The sequence below is a fragment of the Microtus pennsylvanicus genome, chromosome X (assembly GCF_037038515.1).
Source record: "Microtus pennsylvanicus isolate mMicPen1 chromosome X, mMicPen1.hap1, whole genome shotgun sequence".
NCBI classification, from domain to species: Eukaryota; Metazoa; Chordata; class Mammalia; order Rodentia; family Cricetidae; genus Microtus; species Microtus pennsylvanicus.
Genome location: NC_134601.1, coordinates 130,454,285 through 130,474,243, shown reverse-complemented (window position 1 = coordinate 130,474,243; position 19,959 = coordinate 130,454,285). Strand labels below are relative to the sequence as shown.

General features: G+C 38.8%; 1 protein-coding gene across 5 annotated transcripts; it reads right to left on the bottom strand.

Moving 5' to 3' along the window:
• Window positions 1-1,335: 1,335 nt before the first annotated feature.
• Window positions 1,336-18,055, bottom strand: Nbdy (negative regulator of P-body association). Of its 5 annotated transcripts, XM_075957196.1 has the most exons (5): window positions 17,693-18,055; window positions 15,784-15,920; window positions 12,414-12,491; window positions 11,162-11,232; window positions 1,336-1,595 (listed from the first exon to the last, which is right to left on the bottom strand). In XM_075957196.1, exon 1 carries the CDS (start codon window positions 17,926-17,928, stop codon window positions 17,722-17,724), a length of 207 nt encoding a protein of 68 aa, XP_075813311.1. In that variant the 5' UTR covers window positions 17,929-18,055; the 3' UTR covers window positions 1,336-1,595; window positions 11,162-11,232; window positions 12,414-12,491; window positions 15,784-15,920; window positions 17,693-17,721. The 5 variants fall into 5 exon arrangements, with proteins under 5 accessions (XP_075813311.1, XP_075813313.1, XP_075813314.1 ...); XM_075957198.1 differs by lacking the exon at window positions 11,162-11,232; XM_075957199.1 differs by lacking the exon at window positions 12,414-12,491.
• Window positions 18,056-19,959: the final 1,904 nt, after the last annotated feature.

Genomic DNA, 19,959 nt, shown 5'->3' with positions numbered 1-19,959 from the left:
GGTAACCTTTCAGAAATTGTCCATAAAAATGACAGCTTGTTTCTAGGTTGCTGATTTGATTTCATTAATCAATATGTCTATCATTCACCATTTTGCTCATTGTACTTCTGTACTAAATTTTCATATCTGGAAAAATAAGATAACCTGGAAATGTTTTGGCTTTTTGAGTTCCATCACTTTTCTATGACCTTCATATCATCTTGGAACTTCTGAAGGCAACGTGAACTCGGATACAGATTACACTGCATATTTCAGAAACTGGCATCATCTGGACACTGTTGAGTCTTTGGCCCATGACATGCCTATCACCAGTTATCATTGGGTTCAAGAAGTCCATGATTTCTGTTTGTAGTTTTTGTGCTCCTTCAACAGTTTTAAAGCTCTAAAGGGCAATGAGATACAGGGTTTTTAATGTCCTTGCTCAGAATGTATTAATTGTGCATGGAATAGAAATAATTATCAGTGTATTTGTGATTTTTTTTTCAGATCCCTTGCTTCTGGGGCAATGACTGATTTCAGTGTTCAGAATCAAATACATTTCACACCTTTTCAAAAATATTTTTCAGCTTTAACTATTACTTGAATAAATTATGTGATCATTATATATACTAACCTATAGGCATGTTTATATGTTGCTTTCGGATATGCTGTGTACTTAGAAAAAAGTACTTTTCCATTATTATAATTCAGAAGACAGAATTCTCCTTCTTATACCTCTGTCTTACAGTTGTTATAGTACATACACAATTTTCCTGTGACTCTCTAATCCCTCCCCCAAACCCTTGTTGGCAGTATTCCTAGTTTAGGCTCTGGCACTTTGGAGGACTAATCCGGGGACCTGCTGTGTTAGGCAAGTGCTTTAGCATTCAGCTACTTAAACCCCTAATCATGAATAATTAATGAGCAATTCATTAACTATGTCAAGTGTAAAAATATGCAATTAAAGTTTTACCATATTATGTGTGATTTTACCACACAATGCCTATAAATATTTGTAATTAGGATACTCACTGTATTTAATTCTGGCCATTTAAGAAGTAGCAAATTAGAAAAACAAGCCCACAAACCATCTTGACGAAGAAAATAGTTAAAATGTGGACTCCAGGCATAATACGGCATAAATCAACTGTCAGTTAATGTAGCTTACTGGCAAGCTAACTCTTAAGTTTTTACCTACCCATGCCTTTCCTGCCATAGTCATACTACTGTGATGATTAGATGGCCATCTGTAGAAAAAGATCAAATTTGGGGACTAATTTTAGAACTAGTTTATATTTAGAATTTTCACATGATACTTAATTCAAACTCAAAATTTAGTGATAATTGTCACATAGCTATAACACAGCAACAAGACAAAATTTATTTGGACATCAATGCATTTATGAAGCTTTAATGCAATAGAGCAAAGACTGGGTGTCAACAAAAGAGAGCAATGATTGGCTTCTGCAGGACCATGTCAAGGGCTTGCTTTGGTGAGTTTACCATGATCCACACACACCATGGCCTTCAGTCCTAGAAGTATACAACCCGATCTTGCCCACGTCCTAAATTCATCCAAATTCTGGAGGTGAAATCACAGTCATTACATCATAATACTGAAAGATATAAAAAGAGAAACATATTCATTTACAATGAGAAATGCAATTATACAGGTCAAACACGTGTTCAGAAGGCAATGCTTCAGATCCCCTTCTAAACAGGCTATCGGAGAAACAGATCATAGGGTCCTGATAATCTGCTAGTGCTCGGTACCTAATGTGTTTGAATGTAAAAGAAAGCTTTTGTGTCAACGAGATCAGATGTCTCTACTACCCTTAGTGAAATTTTCTCCCAGAGAATTGCTGGAATGCCTATTTCAGCGGCTCTTGCTTTCCTAGGACCAGTGCTGCTTCACCGCTCTTGACTACCTTCTTATGTTCTTTAGAAAATTCATATTTAAACAATATAAATAGAAACTTTCTTGTCACCAGACTTTTACCATTCCTCAGATTTCCCTGTATCTCCAGATAAAAACATCAGCATCAATTACTTCTTTACCATTGTCTATGTATGTTTGTATGTATGTACATATACATACATGGTGGTTACAATACAGTATTTTAAATTTGGAGTTTGGAATATGAATTACATCATCAATTTATATACTTCTTCACTAATTTTTTACCCATTTAAGTTCTAGCTGTTTTTCTTTTTGTGATAATATTTCACTACCACTGTACAGCCAGGGCTAGTCTCAAACTCAGAATTTCCCCCCTGCCTGTTTCCCAAGTGCAGGGATTATGGGTGTGTACCATTATGCCCTGCTCCCTTAATAATATTTCGTTATAAAAATTAACTTGTCTCACTGTTTCAGTTGTCTCATTCTATTATATGGCAATATTACCTATTAAATTATTCCTCTGTTAAATGGCATTGAGTGTGATTGCAACTTTTACTTAGGAAAAACAATAAAGTCGATTTATTCTTACATAGGGTCACTTTCATCAACTCCACAAATGAAAGACAGGTCAAAATACATACCTGGAAAAATGCTGATGCTGTTAAAAAATCTTTCAACTGTTTATACTTTCATTGTATGTAATTCACATATTATATATTTGGCATCATTTATAAATCTGAGGATTATGGAGAATTCATCTTTTGTGTGTTAATAGGGTGTGTGTGTGTGTGTGTGTGTGTGTGTGTGTGTGTGTGTGTGTGCATGTGTGTGTATGCATTCACATGTGGGTGTATATGTTCCATGATGTGCATATGGATGTCAGAAGATAATCTCAGATGTTGGTTCTCACCTTCCACCTTGTCTGACACAGGGTCTCTCTGTTGGTCACAGGTGCGGAGGCCAGGCTAGCTGGCCCACAAGCTTCCAAGGATTCACCTCCCATCTTGGCGTAGGAGTGCTGAGATTACAGATGTGTGGTTCCACACCCAGTTTTACCTGGTTTATGGGGACTCGAACTCAGGGCTTCACACTCATGCAGCAAGCACTTTACCCACTGAGCCATCTCCCAAGAATTTTGACTACTACAAATAGAATGAACTAATAGTGAATTTGTAAAATTGGGGATTTCCCTCTTGTCTCTGTTTCCCAAGTGCTGAGATTATGGTATACACCACCACACCCACCAAGTTCACTTCATAAACATTCTTTATAAAAACTGGCTTACCTCAATATTTTATTGGTTCACAATGTTACTTTACATTATATCACAATGTTAACTTCTTTAATCATTCAGTTGTTGAATGGCATTGAGTATGATATAGTTAGTACAAATGAGGAGTTCCACAACGGTTGATTTATGACAGAATGGGGGTGGCTCCTGTTTGTATGTTCAGTTTTGATTTCAACAGATTCAACTGCCTTTTGACTTCCAGTAAAGAATGCACAAAGTCATTCATCGTGGTTGACCACATACATTCTGTCTTCCATAACCTGTCCATTCTTTTAATTCATGTTTTTTTTACTAAAAGACAGGACTATTTGATAAGTTATTAGGAGTAATTAATGAATTATTCATTATACACATTTGTATGTGTGCATTAATGTAACCGGAGTGTGTATCAACTGACTTCATATTGTTTATGATTTCTTCCTTTATATACAAGCTTAAAAGTTTCATTAAAATTATTTTAAGATAGGTATAGTAATAAGGGATAAAATATAAAATGTATAAAGACAAGATTAGAAGCTGGGTGTAGTGCATACATGCCTGTAATCTCAGCATTTGGGAAGTTGAGACAGGATAATTAGGCTGGCTAAGTAAGACCCTATGTCTAAAAAAACAAGAGAAAGAAAAGTTTAGTAATTTTTTCCCAATAAGTCCCATTTCTAATCTTTGCAGGTTGACAGATGTAGTCTAGAGAACATGCTCCCATTTTTATAATCATCATAAACAGATATATTGACAAATATGTAGGTTTCCCATTTGTTATTAAAATGAGTTTATATAATATACATTATTATGCAATGTTTTCATTACTTATCATTTTACATTTAGTATATATTATAGATTTAATATGCTCTTTTGAATATGTATATAATAGTATACCACAAGATTTTACAACTTAATAATTCTCTAAATGAAGGGCATGGAGTATCTTTCCAATTGTTTTCCTTTTATTGTTTTTTGAGACAGGGTTTCTCTGTGTAGTCTTGGCTGTCCTAGAACTCACTCTATAGACCAGACAGGCCTCAAACTCAAAGAGATCCATCTGCTTCTGCCTACTGATTGCTGGGAGTAATGGCATGTGCTATTACCACCTGGTTCCAATTGTTTTCATAAATATCCAAATATATTCTCAGCCTGTTGGATTATGAGGCAAACCAAATTTCAAGTTTCCCCAATTATCTACCTGCCAGGAAATGGATCCCCAACTCTGTTAATATTTAACTCCCTTGTATAAATTGGCATCATATTTCCATATAAATGACATGCATGCTTACATTCTCATATATAAATATCATAGATTACTTGCAATGCCTAAAACAATATAAATGTTATGCAAATAGTTGTTATATGGTTTAAGTAGTCATATAAAAAATTCTACCAGCAAAACAATCAAAGATTTACTAATACAGTATAGGACAACCATAGCAACAAAAGGACATTTGAGCTAACCGGGGCTGGAGCTAACTGAATCCATCAACACAGAGCCTTTGATGGAGGGCCAACTGTGCTCTCTTAAAATAGGTATAATAATTCATTCTCTACATGTCTCTACATGAGGCAGACCTCAGACAGAACTAGTGGCTCTTTTACTTAAAATTTATGAAACATGAAATAAACATTTGATAGCTACGTATCAGCACAATTATGAGGTTATATAAACAATTTTAAAAAAAAATACCTTTAGCTCTTTTAAATGTAGTATTTCATGTTCAAAAACAAATTATAAGCAGGATGTGGTAACACATGACTGGAATTCTAGCACTTGGGAGGTAAATGTAGTCAGATCAGGAGACTGAAAGCAACCCACTGTGATGAGTTCCAGGCAAGCCTGGGCTCCATAGCAAGAGGCTATCTAAAGAATTTATACTTAAAATTCCATTGGAGACCTTAGTAAAAGCTACACTAACCTCCTAAATAGATTTAAATTTTCCTTCCAAATATAATATTTTACAATATAATACGCTGGGTCTTGTATTTATTTTAGGAGGTGTTTTGGTGCTATGAAACAAACCCAGGGACTCTTACAAAATAGGCATGTTTTCTATCAATGAACTATATGCTTCATGTATGATGCAATGTTTTATGAACTAGTATTTTGCTTTGTTTTCCAAAACAATACAGAAAACAAGCAAAGACAAAAAGTGTTAAGAAACACATTGTGGCTGATGGACAAGTGAAAAACTTTCATTTGTACCAAGTAATGTCAACTTACACAGGCAATATAGACAAGTCAGAGAAAGTAATCCTTTCCTCAAGTAGGAAAAGCATCAATGCACACAAAATATAAGGAGCAAAGGAAGTAAAGAATACGATGCACACTTTAGTATGATTTGAAATGGTAGAACAAAAACCATAAAAAAGATGCAGAGAGATTACAGTTAATTATTTTTGAAAGAGATTGTGCGACATTGAAAGCGGGAATCCCACCATTCACTTGTCCAGATCTCTGCACGTCTCTCCCTCCTCTTATCTTTCCCAGCTGAAGTGGTGGCCTTGTATCTAATACAAGACTTAGGAAAAGTCTCTCAGTGGTTGATGAATGACAGACATTTGCTACTATTTGTGAGTCTGGTTTTGGACTCATCATATTTAACTGTTGTTCCAGTAAAGAATGTGCAGAATGCTTATTTCTCAATTCAGTCCACAGAAAAATGCCAGAATGCCTTGGGAGGACAACTTTCAAATTTGTCAAGAAGCTCTGTGCATTCCCAGTGTGGCCTATGCCTCTAAGGAGGTACAAGTGAAGAGAAAGCATTGGTCATATTGAAGAAAATACCAGCATTGCCTGGCATAGTATTCTATATGCACTTAGTATTCTAGAGACCCATCACCTCCAAAGGTGAAACCCTAGGACAACACAGGTCGCAGCATGGAGGCCAGTGAACCTTAACATTAAATCATGTGGGGTTAGGTCATTGGCCAGTGACGTAGGCACTGGGCCATTGATACTGGTATCCTTTGTGAAGATCAACAGGTGTGACCAATCCTGAGAGCTACAGGCATGCTGGGCAGGGTGGCTCCTTTCCTCACAGGAACACCAGTGGGGGGCAGGGACACAACAGTAGCATTGCTAGGCATTTGTACTTGGAAGTTCCAGGCCTCTGTCTCTGGGAGCCTACCACCATATCTGTCTCTCCCTTCTCAGAGTGCTCCCAAGCAGTGGAAGCAAGGTGTCTTTCCTTCTTGTGGTAAGTCCAGTTAAAGTGTCAGCCAGAAGACATATGCTACTGGCATTTCCTCTGTGCTTTCCACTGATGGGCACCACTTACACTTTCCTCTGGATAGTCACAGATCACAGCTACAACTCCTTCCCCGCCCATCTGTTGATGTGGTCCTCGAACCATTCCAACTGCTAGCAAAGACCAAGAAAGTGCTGAACAAGAGGCTAAGAAACTAGGGACTAGTTGGGTAAGGGGCCTCACAGGAATCCTGTTCAAGCAGCAGCTTGACTTTCCCCTCCCTTTGGCCTTCTGAGTCTCCCTTGGTTCCTGCTCTAACTTACAAGAAGAAAAAATTTTTTTAAAGTTAAAACACACACATGTAGTTCCCTGTGACCCCATAGGAAGCTCTCCACAGTAGAAAGTGCTGGTCACAGTACTGGCTTGATCATAATTTTGCTGCAGGATTACTTTCTGACAGGCCTGTGAATTCAGCTGGAGACCATACTGTAACCTTGAGCCCAGCCAAGCAAATGGCCAGGGAAGACATCCACAGGGTAGAAGACACGGGTGTTTCTTATATGAGCACCAGGTAGCTCACCCATGTGCAGAAAATGGACTGACCATCAACAGAGAGCCCAGAGAAGGCCACCAGATAGCTGAAAGGCCCAAGATCTCTCTTTAGAGCATTTCCCCTGCCCTGTTCTGTTCTCTAATCAATTAGGAGTGGGCCAGAAGGGAAAGAATGGGACACGGAAGGTGAAGAGGGGAAAAACTTGGTCAGCTCATGCTAAGGGGATGTTTCCTTGCTCCAGAGCTTTGGAATGGACGGTAACTCACATATCTAGTGAAGAAACAATAGGAACTCCCTCCTTCCTGGGAAGGGTCATAATACCAAAAGGCCTCTTGTTGATCTGAGAACCCTCTAATAAGTACAAGGGCATTGATCCAGCAGTAGGCCTAAAGGACCTAAAGATGGTAAAAGATGAGTCTGCATTGTACCCTTATTTTGTCACCAGCACAGTTTAATGGGACAGAGATGGTCCCAAAGCCAACTGTGCATTTCAATATAATAAAGAAATGTAGTATTTTATTTTACCCTAGGTCTCTGGGTTATCTAGTCTCAAGTCACCCAAAAAGTATTGGGTATGGGTTCCATCTCATAGAGTGGGCCTTAAGTCAAATCAGACACTGGCTGGTTACACTCAGAAGCTTTGCCATAAATGATTGCACTAGTGTGTCTTGAAGCCAGGACAGATTGTAGATCAAGGATTTGATGGCTGGGTAGTGGCTGGGTTGATTTTAAGTTTCTCTTTTGGTAGCCTGTAGAGTGTGCCTTCCTATATCAAAGACACTAGAATGGAGGCACCAGCTAGACCTCTCCATGTTCAATGAGTCGTGTATGTTGTCTTCAGCAATAGGCCCCACTGTCAGTTTGTGAAGAACAACTTACTCTCTTAGCAACAGCCTGGGTTGTTCAGCGATTTCCATGGGACCTCTTCTACTGGTCTCTTTTTAAAGTAGGGATAAAATGACTCCTAATGGCATTCTGCTACACTCATAGATCAATACCTTACTCAGCCATCATCAGAAAAGCTTCTTCCTGCAGCAGATGGAAACAAATCCGAGACCCACAGCCACACATTGTGGGGAGAGGGGCGTTGAATGCACAGCTCTAATGGGATATCTCCATCAAATCCCTCCCTCAGAGATCAGGGAACCCCGTGAAAAGAGGAGGCAGAAAGACACCAAAAGAACAAAGCCCTCTAAATCAAGTGAGCAAAAGTCATCTGAACTCACAGAGACTGAAGCAGCACGCATAGGGACTGCACGGGTCTGCACCAGATCCTCTGTGTATATACTATGGCTTCCAGTTTAGTGTTTTTATGAAAATCCTGAGTCTGTGAACTGGTGGGTCTCTGACTCCTGTGCTTTATTTCGGGATCTTTTCTTTCTGTTGATTTGTCTTATCCAATGTGGATGTGATAGCTTTGTTTTTAGCTTATCGTATTTTGTTTTGTTATGTTGTTATCTCTTAGAAGCCTGTTTATTTCTAGTGAGAGAAAGGGGGTGGGTCCAGAGGGGAGGGCAGGTGGCGAGGAGCTAGGAGGAGTAGAGGAAGGGGAAACTGTATTAGAAAAAAAGTCTATTTTCAATAAAAAGGGGAGAAGTAAGTAGACCCAGCAAAGCTCTGTTGTTCACAGTACTGTTCACACCACCGTTCACAATCCACAAGGTGGAACTTAACAACACCGAAATTTCTGAGTGTGTCTACTATTTTGATATCTGATATGTGCAAACAAATAGAAATACTGGAACCAGAAATAAAGATGATTACAAAGATGCAATAATAATGGCTTCTTGAAGAAGAGGTCAGTCAGGGAATTAGGGTAAAATCCCCCGAGGTCATGACAGATAGGCAGCTTTGTAAGGCAGACTGCAGAGACATCAGAGTTCCAAATGTAATATGAAATGAGCCTGAAGTAACAAGAAGTTCAAGAGAATCATAGTGGGATAAGGAATCCAATGAAGCTGGGCAGCTTGAGGCCAGCCTGGTCTACAAAGCAAGTTCCAGGCAGGTCAGCCAGTACTACAAAGAGAAACCCTGTCCTGAAAAAAACAAAACAAAACCATGAAAGGAAAAAGAAAAAAAATCCAACGAAAGGCTTTTGTGCCGTTGGTATAAGATGAAATGCTCCATGGTAATACATCAGGCTTGAGAGACATGGCATATGTAATCTTGCAAGCCATTTAAGATTTTATTGTAGATATGAGGAAATCAGTAAAGAATTTTAAGCAGAGAAACATTGTGGTTATATATATATTAGAGACATCATTCTCAAGGCTGTGTTAAAAGTGAAAAGGCAAAAGTAAAAAAATTCCAATATATTAAACCCTTTGCCATATATGACAGTTGCTTCCTGAATTTTCTTTCAAATCTGGACAGCAAACTCTCCCAGGACCTGCCCTCTACATCCCCTTCGTTCGTCTTTCTCAGCTGCTCTTGAAATGTCGGTGATTTTAGAGTTGATTTCAGACAGTTTTCTCTATGGATTTGTGCTTTAGAGTATCTAATTTGCTCCCTTGCCCTAAATGGTCACTCTTGATAGCAGATTTTACCCTACTTATCAAAAGTGCTCTTGTCACCTCAGAGCTTTACCAGCTTGCCAGGAATCTCTCTGCCTAGCGAGCTTACTGAAAATAGTGAAAATTATTCCATGTATTGCATTCTGTCCCTCAGACAGTGAATTCACACAATACTAAATTCAGAAACTTGAGAACTGCCTTCCTTCATGCAGAACTCTTATCTGTCACGAACATTTGTTGCTAGTTGGCAAGCTTAGAATCTACGGTCCCAGGGCAGCTGTGAAGGTATTTTGCTTTTCTTGTGGCTGACATCTACAACCAGCTGGCTTTAAATAAGGAGCTGGGAGATAATCTTGAGAGATCTGATTTAGTCAATTGATAGGCATGAAGAATAGAGATAAAACTTCTCTGAAATATGTATCTTAGTTGTAGCCTGAGCTGGAGAATTTCAGGGGGCCATCCCATGAACCTACTCTACAGATTTCAGACCCAAGTCAATACACCACAATTGTATATCATTTCTTATTACATATTTCCTACTGATCATGTTTCACAGGCTAAATCCTGATTGATATACTATCTGATCAATATTTCAAAAATCATTCTTAATCCATTTCTCTGTATTTCATTTCAACTATCAATGGCTAAGCTCGGAGTTTTATTGCTTGAAGGGTTTTCACATTATTAACTATCTTTTCAATCCAGTATCTTCCTGTGCTATCTTCTGCATGAAGACTGGTATATGAACATAACACTCTCCTTATAAGAGACCCTGTTTTAAGGCAGGGTCTGACTATGTAGCCTGGGCTAGCCTGGACATTGCTATGTAGACCAGTTTCATCTTGAACTCACAGAGAGCCACCTGCCTCTTCCTTCCAAGTGCTGGGATTAAAGGAGTGTGCTACCACATTTGGTTTTCCTTAAAAGTTTGTAATGACTTTATATTTCTTATTGATTTATCTGGAAACCATTCAGTAAAGAGCACAAAATTTGCATATTCACCCTACATCCTAGGAAGTTACATGACTTGCAGACGTAGCTACTATTACCTGTGTCCTCTAAAAGAACAGGCTGGCCTGAGCTCTGTAGTTTTGGTCATTACAGTCTCACTACTTATTCTCTACTTGACCTTATGATGGTTTGAATGAGAAATGTCCCCAATATTTGACCCTTGGTCCCCAGTGGATTAGTGCTGTTCGGAAATGTTATGGACGTGGTGGCACATGCCTGTAATCCTAGAAACTTGGGAGGTTGGGCAGGATTGGTGCTTAAGAGTTCAGGGCCAACCTCCTGGATTTCAGGAAATGTTATGGAACCTTTCTGATCTAGAGCCTTTCTGGAGGAAGCAAGGAAGTGGGGGGGAAGTGACCATTGGGGGTGTAGAGCCTTGCCCCACTTCCTGTTAGCTTTCTCTGCTTTCTGTTCCTGGATAAAATGTGATCAGCCAGCCTCTTGCTCCAGCTGACTGCTGACAAGCCTTCCTCACCATTACGGATTGTCTCTCTGGAACCTTAAACCAAAATAAACCCCTTCTTCCTTGGGTTGTTTTTGATCATAGTATTTTATCAGAGCAACAGAAAGTAACTAATACATTTTACCACTCCCCAGCCTTAATACCCAAGAGTACTCTTTAAGTCCCAGCACAGACATCGATGCACACAAAAATCCATCCTGGTATTTCTCATCTAGGCAGTACAGCCTCTTGCATTCTCTTAAACGGCAGTATGTGCTAATTCCTACGAAACTTACCAAACTGGTTTATGGCTTTAGTGGGTGAGTTAGACATCTTATTTTGGCAGTATGGGCACCTGGTACAATGTCTGTAATATAACAGATGTTTGCTTTAATATATGTTTAATATATGTTTTAAAAAATATTTCTGCTGGTTGAATGAAAGAATGGATTATCAAACACTGAATTACGGTTGTGGTTAACTGCAATAATGGGATGTGTGGAAAGCAGAATAATAGGTACATAAAGGGGTTCACATCATAATTCTCAGGACTGGCGACTATATCGCTTTACATGGTAAAAGAACTCTGGTAATGTAATTCGGTTACGGATTTGAAGACAGAAGAATTTCCTCTGGATTAACTGGGTGGCATACTTTGGCTGATTGTATATTAAACATAGAAATCCTTTTCCTACCTGAGCAGAGAGAGGGTGGATGAGAAAAAGAAACAGAGAAGTTTTAAGTGTGCGAGGGACTCAACTGAGAGTTGGCTTTGAAGACAATGAAAGAGGGTCACAAATGAAGGGCTTCTAAAAGCCGAGGACACCTGTCAGCTGCCATCCAACAAGGAAATGGGGCTCTCACTCTTAGCTTTGTAAGGAACTCAGTTCTACCAACAACCTAAGGAGCAGAGAACCAGTTGTCTTCTGGAGCCTCTGGGAAGAAATGCAGCTGGCCAGCACTCTGATTTAACCAGATCTATAGCAGTGTAATATAATAAAGTTGGTACTTTGAGCCCTAAATTCACAACAAACTAAAGAATGCAAGAAAACAGGATTTATAGCAAAAAAAAATGAGTGAGGCAAGGCATGGTGGCACACGCCTTTAATCCTAGCACTCAGAAGGCAGAGGCAGGAGGATCTCTGGGAGTTCCAGGCCTCTCAGGGCTATATAGAAAGACCCTATCTCAACAGAAAGATGACTAGATTAAAGAACTGAAAAGCAAATGCCATTGCCACAATGGAATCTTGCAAACAAAATAGATTCTAAGGAAAGATTTAAGAAAAGGGTCATAAAAAGGATAAAAGTTGTATCCTAGACTTTACTAAGACCTAGGAGACTTATACAACACGGTAACACATTTAGCAGATATTTATAGACCCCTATAACAGGCTGAATATACAAACCTCTTACAAACATACAAGCAATAGTAATCATTAAGTTCTCTAAGACATTCGGCAAATTTCAACAACTATGAAACCATGTTTGTACTCTAAAATTAAATGTGAAATAACAAAAGATTAAAAAAAAAGATCCATAGATCCACACCTCAGCTTGCAAATATGATCTCCCAGGAACACAGTCAAATAGAGAAATGGTCAATGGGGTAGAAAATATAAGATGAGCCTGAAAGTAAGGAAGAAAAGAAATGTTAAAATAAATATCTCTCAAAGAATGGTGCCATGCCAAAGGGTAGAGAAAACAAGCTGAGTAAAATAATTATGATAGCAACAAGCTATTTATAAAATAACATAAAAATTTAGGTGTTTAAATATAATAAATAAATACAGAAAAGCTTTCTCTTCAAGTAGAATATACACTAGTAAATGCAATAAAAATGATGGAGCTTGAAATTCATTATTCTGTAGTCATAGTAAAAACATTTAGTCAAGAATAATCAACAGATACAAAAACTAGTAGAAGATAGTTTGATAAGGAACAGAAAAGATACACAATCTCCAAGTATTCAGAGCAAAATTATTGGGGGATGGAGAGATGGCTCAGAGGTTAAGAGCATTAGCTGTTCTTCAGGAGGTCCTGAGTTCAATTCCCAGCAACCACATGGTGGCTCACAACCATCTGTAATGAGATCTAGTGCCCTCTTCTGGCCTGCAGGCATACATGCAGGCAGAATATTGTATACATAATAAATAAATAAATCTTTTAAAAAAATTATTGACTGTAACGAGAAAACAAAGGGTTAATCCAACAAAATCCCAGCAACTTAATCAAGAAGTCAATGTGGATATGACATCTGCATCATGAGCAAATTATGACTATGATGCCCAGAGAAAAACTTAATATAATTCTGAGGTCTTCCTGCCAACATACATCATCAAAATATAAAAAGGAGGAAATGATACTGACACCTAAATTGAGGAGCATTCTATAAAATAATTATCTTATATTTTGAAAAATTGTCAATGTCAACAAAGACAAAGAAGATTGAAGAAACTGAAGAAACTTCCTGATGAAGGACTAGAAAGACACACACACATACACAAAAAAAAAAAACTAAGTATAACACATCATCCTGGACTACAACTTCAACCAAAAAAACAGATAATGTATGAGAAAGTATTTATTCCAAGTGAACACAGTGAAGTATTAAGAAGTAAAGCAGAAATATAGCTGCAAATTCCTTTTAGATGGCAGAAAGAAAGAATGGTAGGGCAAATGTGGCAAAATACTTGCTGATAAATGTGGAGAAAGATATGGGAGGTTTTCTATAATATCCTCATGGTTTAACTGTGGATTTCAATTAAACATCCTAACCATGATCTTTGTATTGAAGAAAGAAAAAAAGCTTTCAGTTTTTGTTTTGTTTGTAGACAAGGTGTCACTATGTAGCCCAGGCTAGCCTGACTCACTCTATAGACTAGGCTGGCCTCAAACTCAGAGATCCACCTGTCTCTGCCTCCTGGATACCGGAATTAAAGGTGTGCGCCACCATACCTAGCAAAAACAGCTTTATATTATCAAATTTTATTGAGATGTACAGCATATATGTAAATTTCTTTTCTGTTGTTGCTGCAAGGAAGTTTAAAAATATGTTAAAGTGGCAGAAAATAAAACTTAACTTATAGCTTGGTGAATGGTTTCATCATACAATTATTTAAAAAAGAATGCATAAATAACTGGAAATTTAAAAAGCAAAACTCTTCAGCTGAGGCTGAAGAGATGCTGGTTCAGCGGTTAAGAGCACTTGTTGCTCTTGCAGAGGAGCCGAATTCAGTTCCCAGAACTCACATGGCCACTCACAGCCATCTGTAGTTCCAGTTCCAGAGGATCCAATGCTCTCCTCTGACATCCCTAAGCATTAGGCATACATATTTACATGCAGGCAAAACACCCACACATATAAGATTGCCAAATTAAAAAATCATTTAGACATCATAAAGCAATAATTGTTAAAGTATAACAAAATAATAAGCAAATTCTTACAAACTGGTAGAGAATAATTTGTAGTTTTTCACCTTTTTAGAAAAGAAATACTAATGAGCTAGAGTTCAATTCATTAAATCAGAAAATGAACAAATGAAAGGGAACTAGAAGAAAAAGAAATATAGATTAAATAATTAAAGGAGAAAGCAGGGCTGGAGAGGTGGCTCAGTAAGCAAACTGCTCACTATTCAAGCAAAAAGACCTAAATTCTAACTCTAGCACCTAAATAAAAGCTGGGCATGGTGGCCAGGCTAGTAATCCCAGTGCTGGGGAGGTAGGGACAGTGGTCACCTGGGCTTACTGGCCAGTCAGCCTATCCTCATCAGGATCCAGTAACAGCTCTTGTCTCAAAAAACAAAACAAAACACAAACACACAAAACACACAAAAAAGCGGATGATTCCTGAAGACCAATATAGGAGGCTAATCTCTGTCCTATCCCCATCCCCCAAAATAAAAAAGCCTTGTGAAAACCAAAAGAAGGAAATTCATTAAAATTATTGTAACTTATCACATTGTCATATTGTCATATAAATGGGGAAAATGCTTATGCAAGTAGATATAGACAAAATATTTGGTGGGGAAAAAACTCCATAACCATTCACAATAAGTCTTCTCAGCAAACTATGAAAATTGAATTGAATAAAATGTATGCTCTGGCAATGCTGAAGCGTGCATGGGCAGCCCGTATATGGCGGTTCTGTTGAACTTGTCCATATTGGGTTTCATGGTCTAAGCTGTGGAGGACGACTGACCAGGGCACCAGATCTCATTACAGACGGTTGTGAGCCACCATGTGGTTGCTGGGAATTGAACTCGGGACCTTTGGAAGGGCAGGCAGTGTTCTTAACCATTGATCCATCTCTCCAGCTAACTGTGAATACTAACTAATTTTCAGCTGGGTGGTGGTTGCCCACACCTTTAATCCCAACACTCAGGAGACAGGAAGTGCTCTGTGAGTTCAAAGCCAGCCTGTTCTACAGAGTGAGTTCCAGGACAGCCAGGGCTGTTACACAGAGAAACCCTGTCTCAAAACACCCCCTCCCCCAAAAAAAATTTTCTTGGGCAAACTAAAACAATGCATTTTGGTAAAAAAGACAGTGCCAATACAATATAATTACAAATAGCCCCAAACAATCTACAAATTACTAGAAAAATATAATTCAGAAAGGATGCATGTTATAAAATCAATATAAAAGTACAAATCATTTTCCCCTTCACTAGTAACAATTACAAAATGGGCTTTAAAAAGACTCACTTTGCAGAAACGATAAACTAATCAGCAGTAAATTTACTAAAGTGCTTCACAGATTTACCTGGCTAGTTTTTGGTGCATATGGTTTCAATTTTATCGTTAATGCTAGCTTTTGGGGTTTTGTCAGTTATTTTGAACGTGTCATTTTCAATTCCTTTCTTCTTTCTTTACATGCATTTTTAGTAAAGAAAAAAAAAGAAAAACAAAACAAAAAGATTACCTTTAGCAACACAACTTCCAGCTGCGGGACACCAGCAAAAGCAGGGTAGCGTTGGCAAGGATCTTCATGGTGGTCAATGGGTGAACTGTGTTACAAACGCACCAGGGAAATGGAATCATACTGCAACCTCTCAACGACTGGAAAACAGGAAGCAAGGTGAAGTCATTCTGTCTGCCACATTGAGTCTGACTCATCTTCCCTCGACTTTTCCAATTCCCTACGTTCCTTTCAGCTCCCAATTCAATGACACAATTCTTATTAAATATTAGGTATGCAGTATAAGGGGGCATGTTCAGCACAGCAGCTTACAGCATCAAGTCTCTGGAACCAAGCATTTTCTTTTTAATCAAATCTCAACGTGTCTCATCACTGGTAGTAACTTAGGAACTTACTGGCCTTATTCAGACATCCTTTGGTGGCTATGTGATTAAACTCTAACACATCAAACCCTTTAGAAAATGTATGGGACACAAAAAAAATTCACCAAGTATTCACCATTACAATTTTTTATGATTTAAATCACTGGGGAGAAATTACGTAGCTCCTACACACTTCTTGCCCTGAATAGCTTCCTTTGTTTTCTAGGTGAGCATCTCCCTCCCTATAGCCCGCATTATCACATTTTGCCTTTGAATAGAGGTTTAAAAAAAAAACCCACATGGGAGGAAAAGCCTATGGAATAACTAACGATCAGCTGCTTTCGGATGAAATGGAACTCCTTCCTTTCTTATGCTTTAGCAACAAACCTAAACCCAGAAGATCCACAGTTGCCAATGTTATTCATAACTTGCTTAAATATCTATTTCACTCCTGCTACGCAACAGCCACTGCGCCTTCGCCATCTGCCCCCGCATCTCCCTGTGCAAGGCCTAACCACAGCAAGGACTCCAGAAACGCACGCGATGAAGAAGGATTGATGAGACTTGAGTCAAACCTGGGTTCCCCCCGCCTTTTTTTGTTTGTTTGTTTGTTTTTACAATCTATAAGGCTCATTTAAACAGGCTATTACTTTCCCGAAAGGAAGAATTAGTCTTAAAACACAAATGGCGCTTGTTTGGAAATCGCCTATGATATGATATTCCTTGCTTCGAGAAAAAACTGCATACTCCTTAGCAAATGGTCAAAGTCTGTAGCTCATTTCTTTCACACAGTCAGGATTACAGGCAAGCTGCCTCACAACAAGCCTGCCCTGGGCCTTTCATCCTGGAAACACTAGGCCTAAATAGCAGTCCATCTCAGATGGCAGATGTCACTCACCCTTTAAGGCCCACCCAAAGTTTTCCCTTCCTCTTAGATGGCTCTCATTACTAACAAGCGGTCACTTGGTCCATCCATGATGTCTCAATACCTCGGACAAGCACATTTTTATGGTACTTGGGTTTGAGCATCATTTTGTAACTTTTGTTTTCACTTACTAAATCCCATTTTACATTAAAAAAAAAAAACCTAGTTCTCAGAGCTCATCTTACAGGCCATAGGCCTTACGCACATCTTTGCTCTTGAACTAAGCATTTCCATTTAAATGGAAAAAAATCCAATATACACAAAAGTAGAGAGAACAGTATAGTAAATTCCCATTCAGTTTTAATTTATCGAGCAGGGAACATTTTGTTAGTACCTCGCTACACCGTGGCCTGTCACGAAAATCAAAATACTGCAGTTTACTTTAAAAACTCAGTTATCTCACGTGAAATATCTTAACTACTCAATGCAATCAAATAATCATTCCATCCACGCGTACTTTGTAAAAGAGCCATTCAACGCCTATAAGTTGTTTCTTTTTCTTATTCTTTTTTTTTTTTTTTTTTTGAATTTGTGGAAAGAACAGGAAAAGAGAGAACAGCTGGGGAAAAGCACAATTAAGTTCCAGAGAGCCTGGATGTCCCAAATGAGAAAGAAAGTATCTGACCTGATTTAGGCTGGGAAAAATCTATTTCACTACTTCTCCGGAGGAGGAGGGTGCGACTTCAGTCCATCAGATGCAGGAGGAGGCGCCGAGGGGAGAGTGGTACTACCTCCACTGGGAGTCCCTTCGGGATAATCCCACCGCGGAGCCAGGAGACAGCGCTTTCTTGGAGGCTTGGGTTCCCGCGTTTCTCCTGGTGGGAGCGTGGATCCCCCGGAGGCACAAGGTTGGTCCCCCATAGGTATGGCCGGACCAGAGCGTCAGTTTTCTCTGGTGGGCCCTGGCAAGGCCGAGAGATCTGAGATGGCGGATCCCCTCCAGGCACGGGGCTGGCTTCCTCCTGGTTTCGCTGTTACCGTATTTCCTGTATCCCTGAGACGTATATCCCTTCTCCGCCTCCGCAGCGCTCCGTGCCCCATCCCACTTTAACCTTTCTACGAGAACGGAATGCAAAAAAAAAAAAAGCACAGTTAATAAAAAGCTTTTCCACAGCACATCTAGCACATCTCTCCCACAGTTTAATTAACTGCGGAGAGTTTTGTACAGTTTCATTTTTAAAATGTCAATTTGCTTGTAACTTGCCAACAGGGCATGTCTTAATTAATGGGTGTGTGGGAGGGTCGCGGGGGTGCTGTAACCAAAGAAATTAAGCATTTTACAGTGCAGTTTTATACACACATCACAGAATCATGAAAGCGGGTACAACCATCTAAAAAGCTGTATATAAATATGTTGACTAATTTGCTACACTGTTAAATTTCAAGCCGATTATGGAAATTGATGCCCAATAAATTCAACATGTGTCATCCAACCCAGGACCACTGTGGTTCCTCCATCGTTTTAAATTTTTTTGTCATCTTGAAAATTCACTGTATTTTTTTTCTCATTCCAACATCCAAGATTTCTCTGAAAACAGACAACTGGTGGCACTTGGTGTTTGATTGGCAACATTTTCTTTCTTTCTTGGGGCTATGGAAAACAATGACTCATCTTACTATTGTGCCATGTTGACATATTCTATGTTATATGGTAAGAAACCAGAAAGAGTAACCAGAAGGTGCCACAAAACTGGGAAAAAGCTTCTGCGTTTCTTTGATCTTCATCTCTCAATAAATTTTATGTCTCTGTCCCTTTGTTCACAAACTAAACCACACTTTCCCACTTCTAGCCTCATTAATGAAGAAGCTTCAACCCATAATGTTACGAGCATTCCCTTTTAACAAACTTTCCTGTTCTCAAGTTCTGCAGTATATAATTAATTAAATTATTGGAATTTGTTTTCTAGCTATGATTATTTATGTGCAAAATTATGCCATCTTCAAGATACTTACTTAAAGCACTTACTGCCAGAGCTCCCTCACACCTCAAAGATGGCTACCTTCCTCCAACCATTCTGCACAGCCTATTACATAAGTTAGGTACCAACAGAGATTTGGTAAAATTCAATGGCCCTATGTTTTTTTTTAAATTAAAAAAAATAAGATTAAAATCTAATGTCATCATTTCCCCTTTTGCCTTTCCTACATTCAATATGTCCCCCAACTCAGCCCTATAACTATAGATAACCATATCAATCACTACTAATAAAAACAGAAAATCTTATCCAAAAATAAGAGGATATTGAGAGATAGGTTAGAACCAGAACATTTTTACCAAAATGTAATAATACAGGAGTCAGCATTGTACAAGTAATAGCTGAAATTATGGGTGTGGGTGCTCTTCCAAGAGAAACTAGAACTGGCAAGAAATGGAATTTAATGGCAGATGGAAGAAATGCTGCAGCCAAGTTTGAGAAAAAGTGAGCAAAATCAGAAGACTCCGGCCCGAGATTTCTGAAACTTGATGTTGATGACCTCTGCAGGTGGATTTTTGTTGTTGTTGTTGTTGTTTGTGACTGTGACCTGACAGTAGAATATTTAGTGATATCCTAAACTAGGGCTATGGGGAGTAGCACTCTCTACACATCAGTTGTGATAACCAAAAATACCACAAGACATTGCCAAATGTCTTCCGGGGACCGAGTACTCCTCAGCAGGGGCTGGACAGATGATGCAGCAGTTAAGAACACTAGCTGCTCTTCCAGGGAACCTGAGTTCAGTTCCCAGCACCCACATGGCAGTGCACAGCTCTCCGTAACTCCAGTTCCAGGGGATCCAACACCCTCACTATGTGCAGGCAAAACACCAACTTACATAAAAAATAATGAAAATGAAGACAATTTAGTCCTCTATTCAGCTGTACACTACAGCTTTTATATCATTCAAACTAAG

Coding starts and splice junctions, on each gene's coding strand:
- Nbdy (XM_075957196.1), bottom strand. CDS start 17,928: ATGGGGGACCAACCTTGTGCCTCCGGGGGATCCACGCTCCCACCAGGA.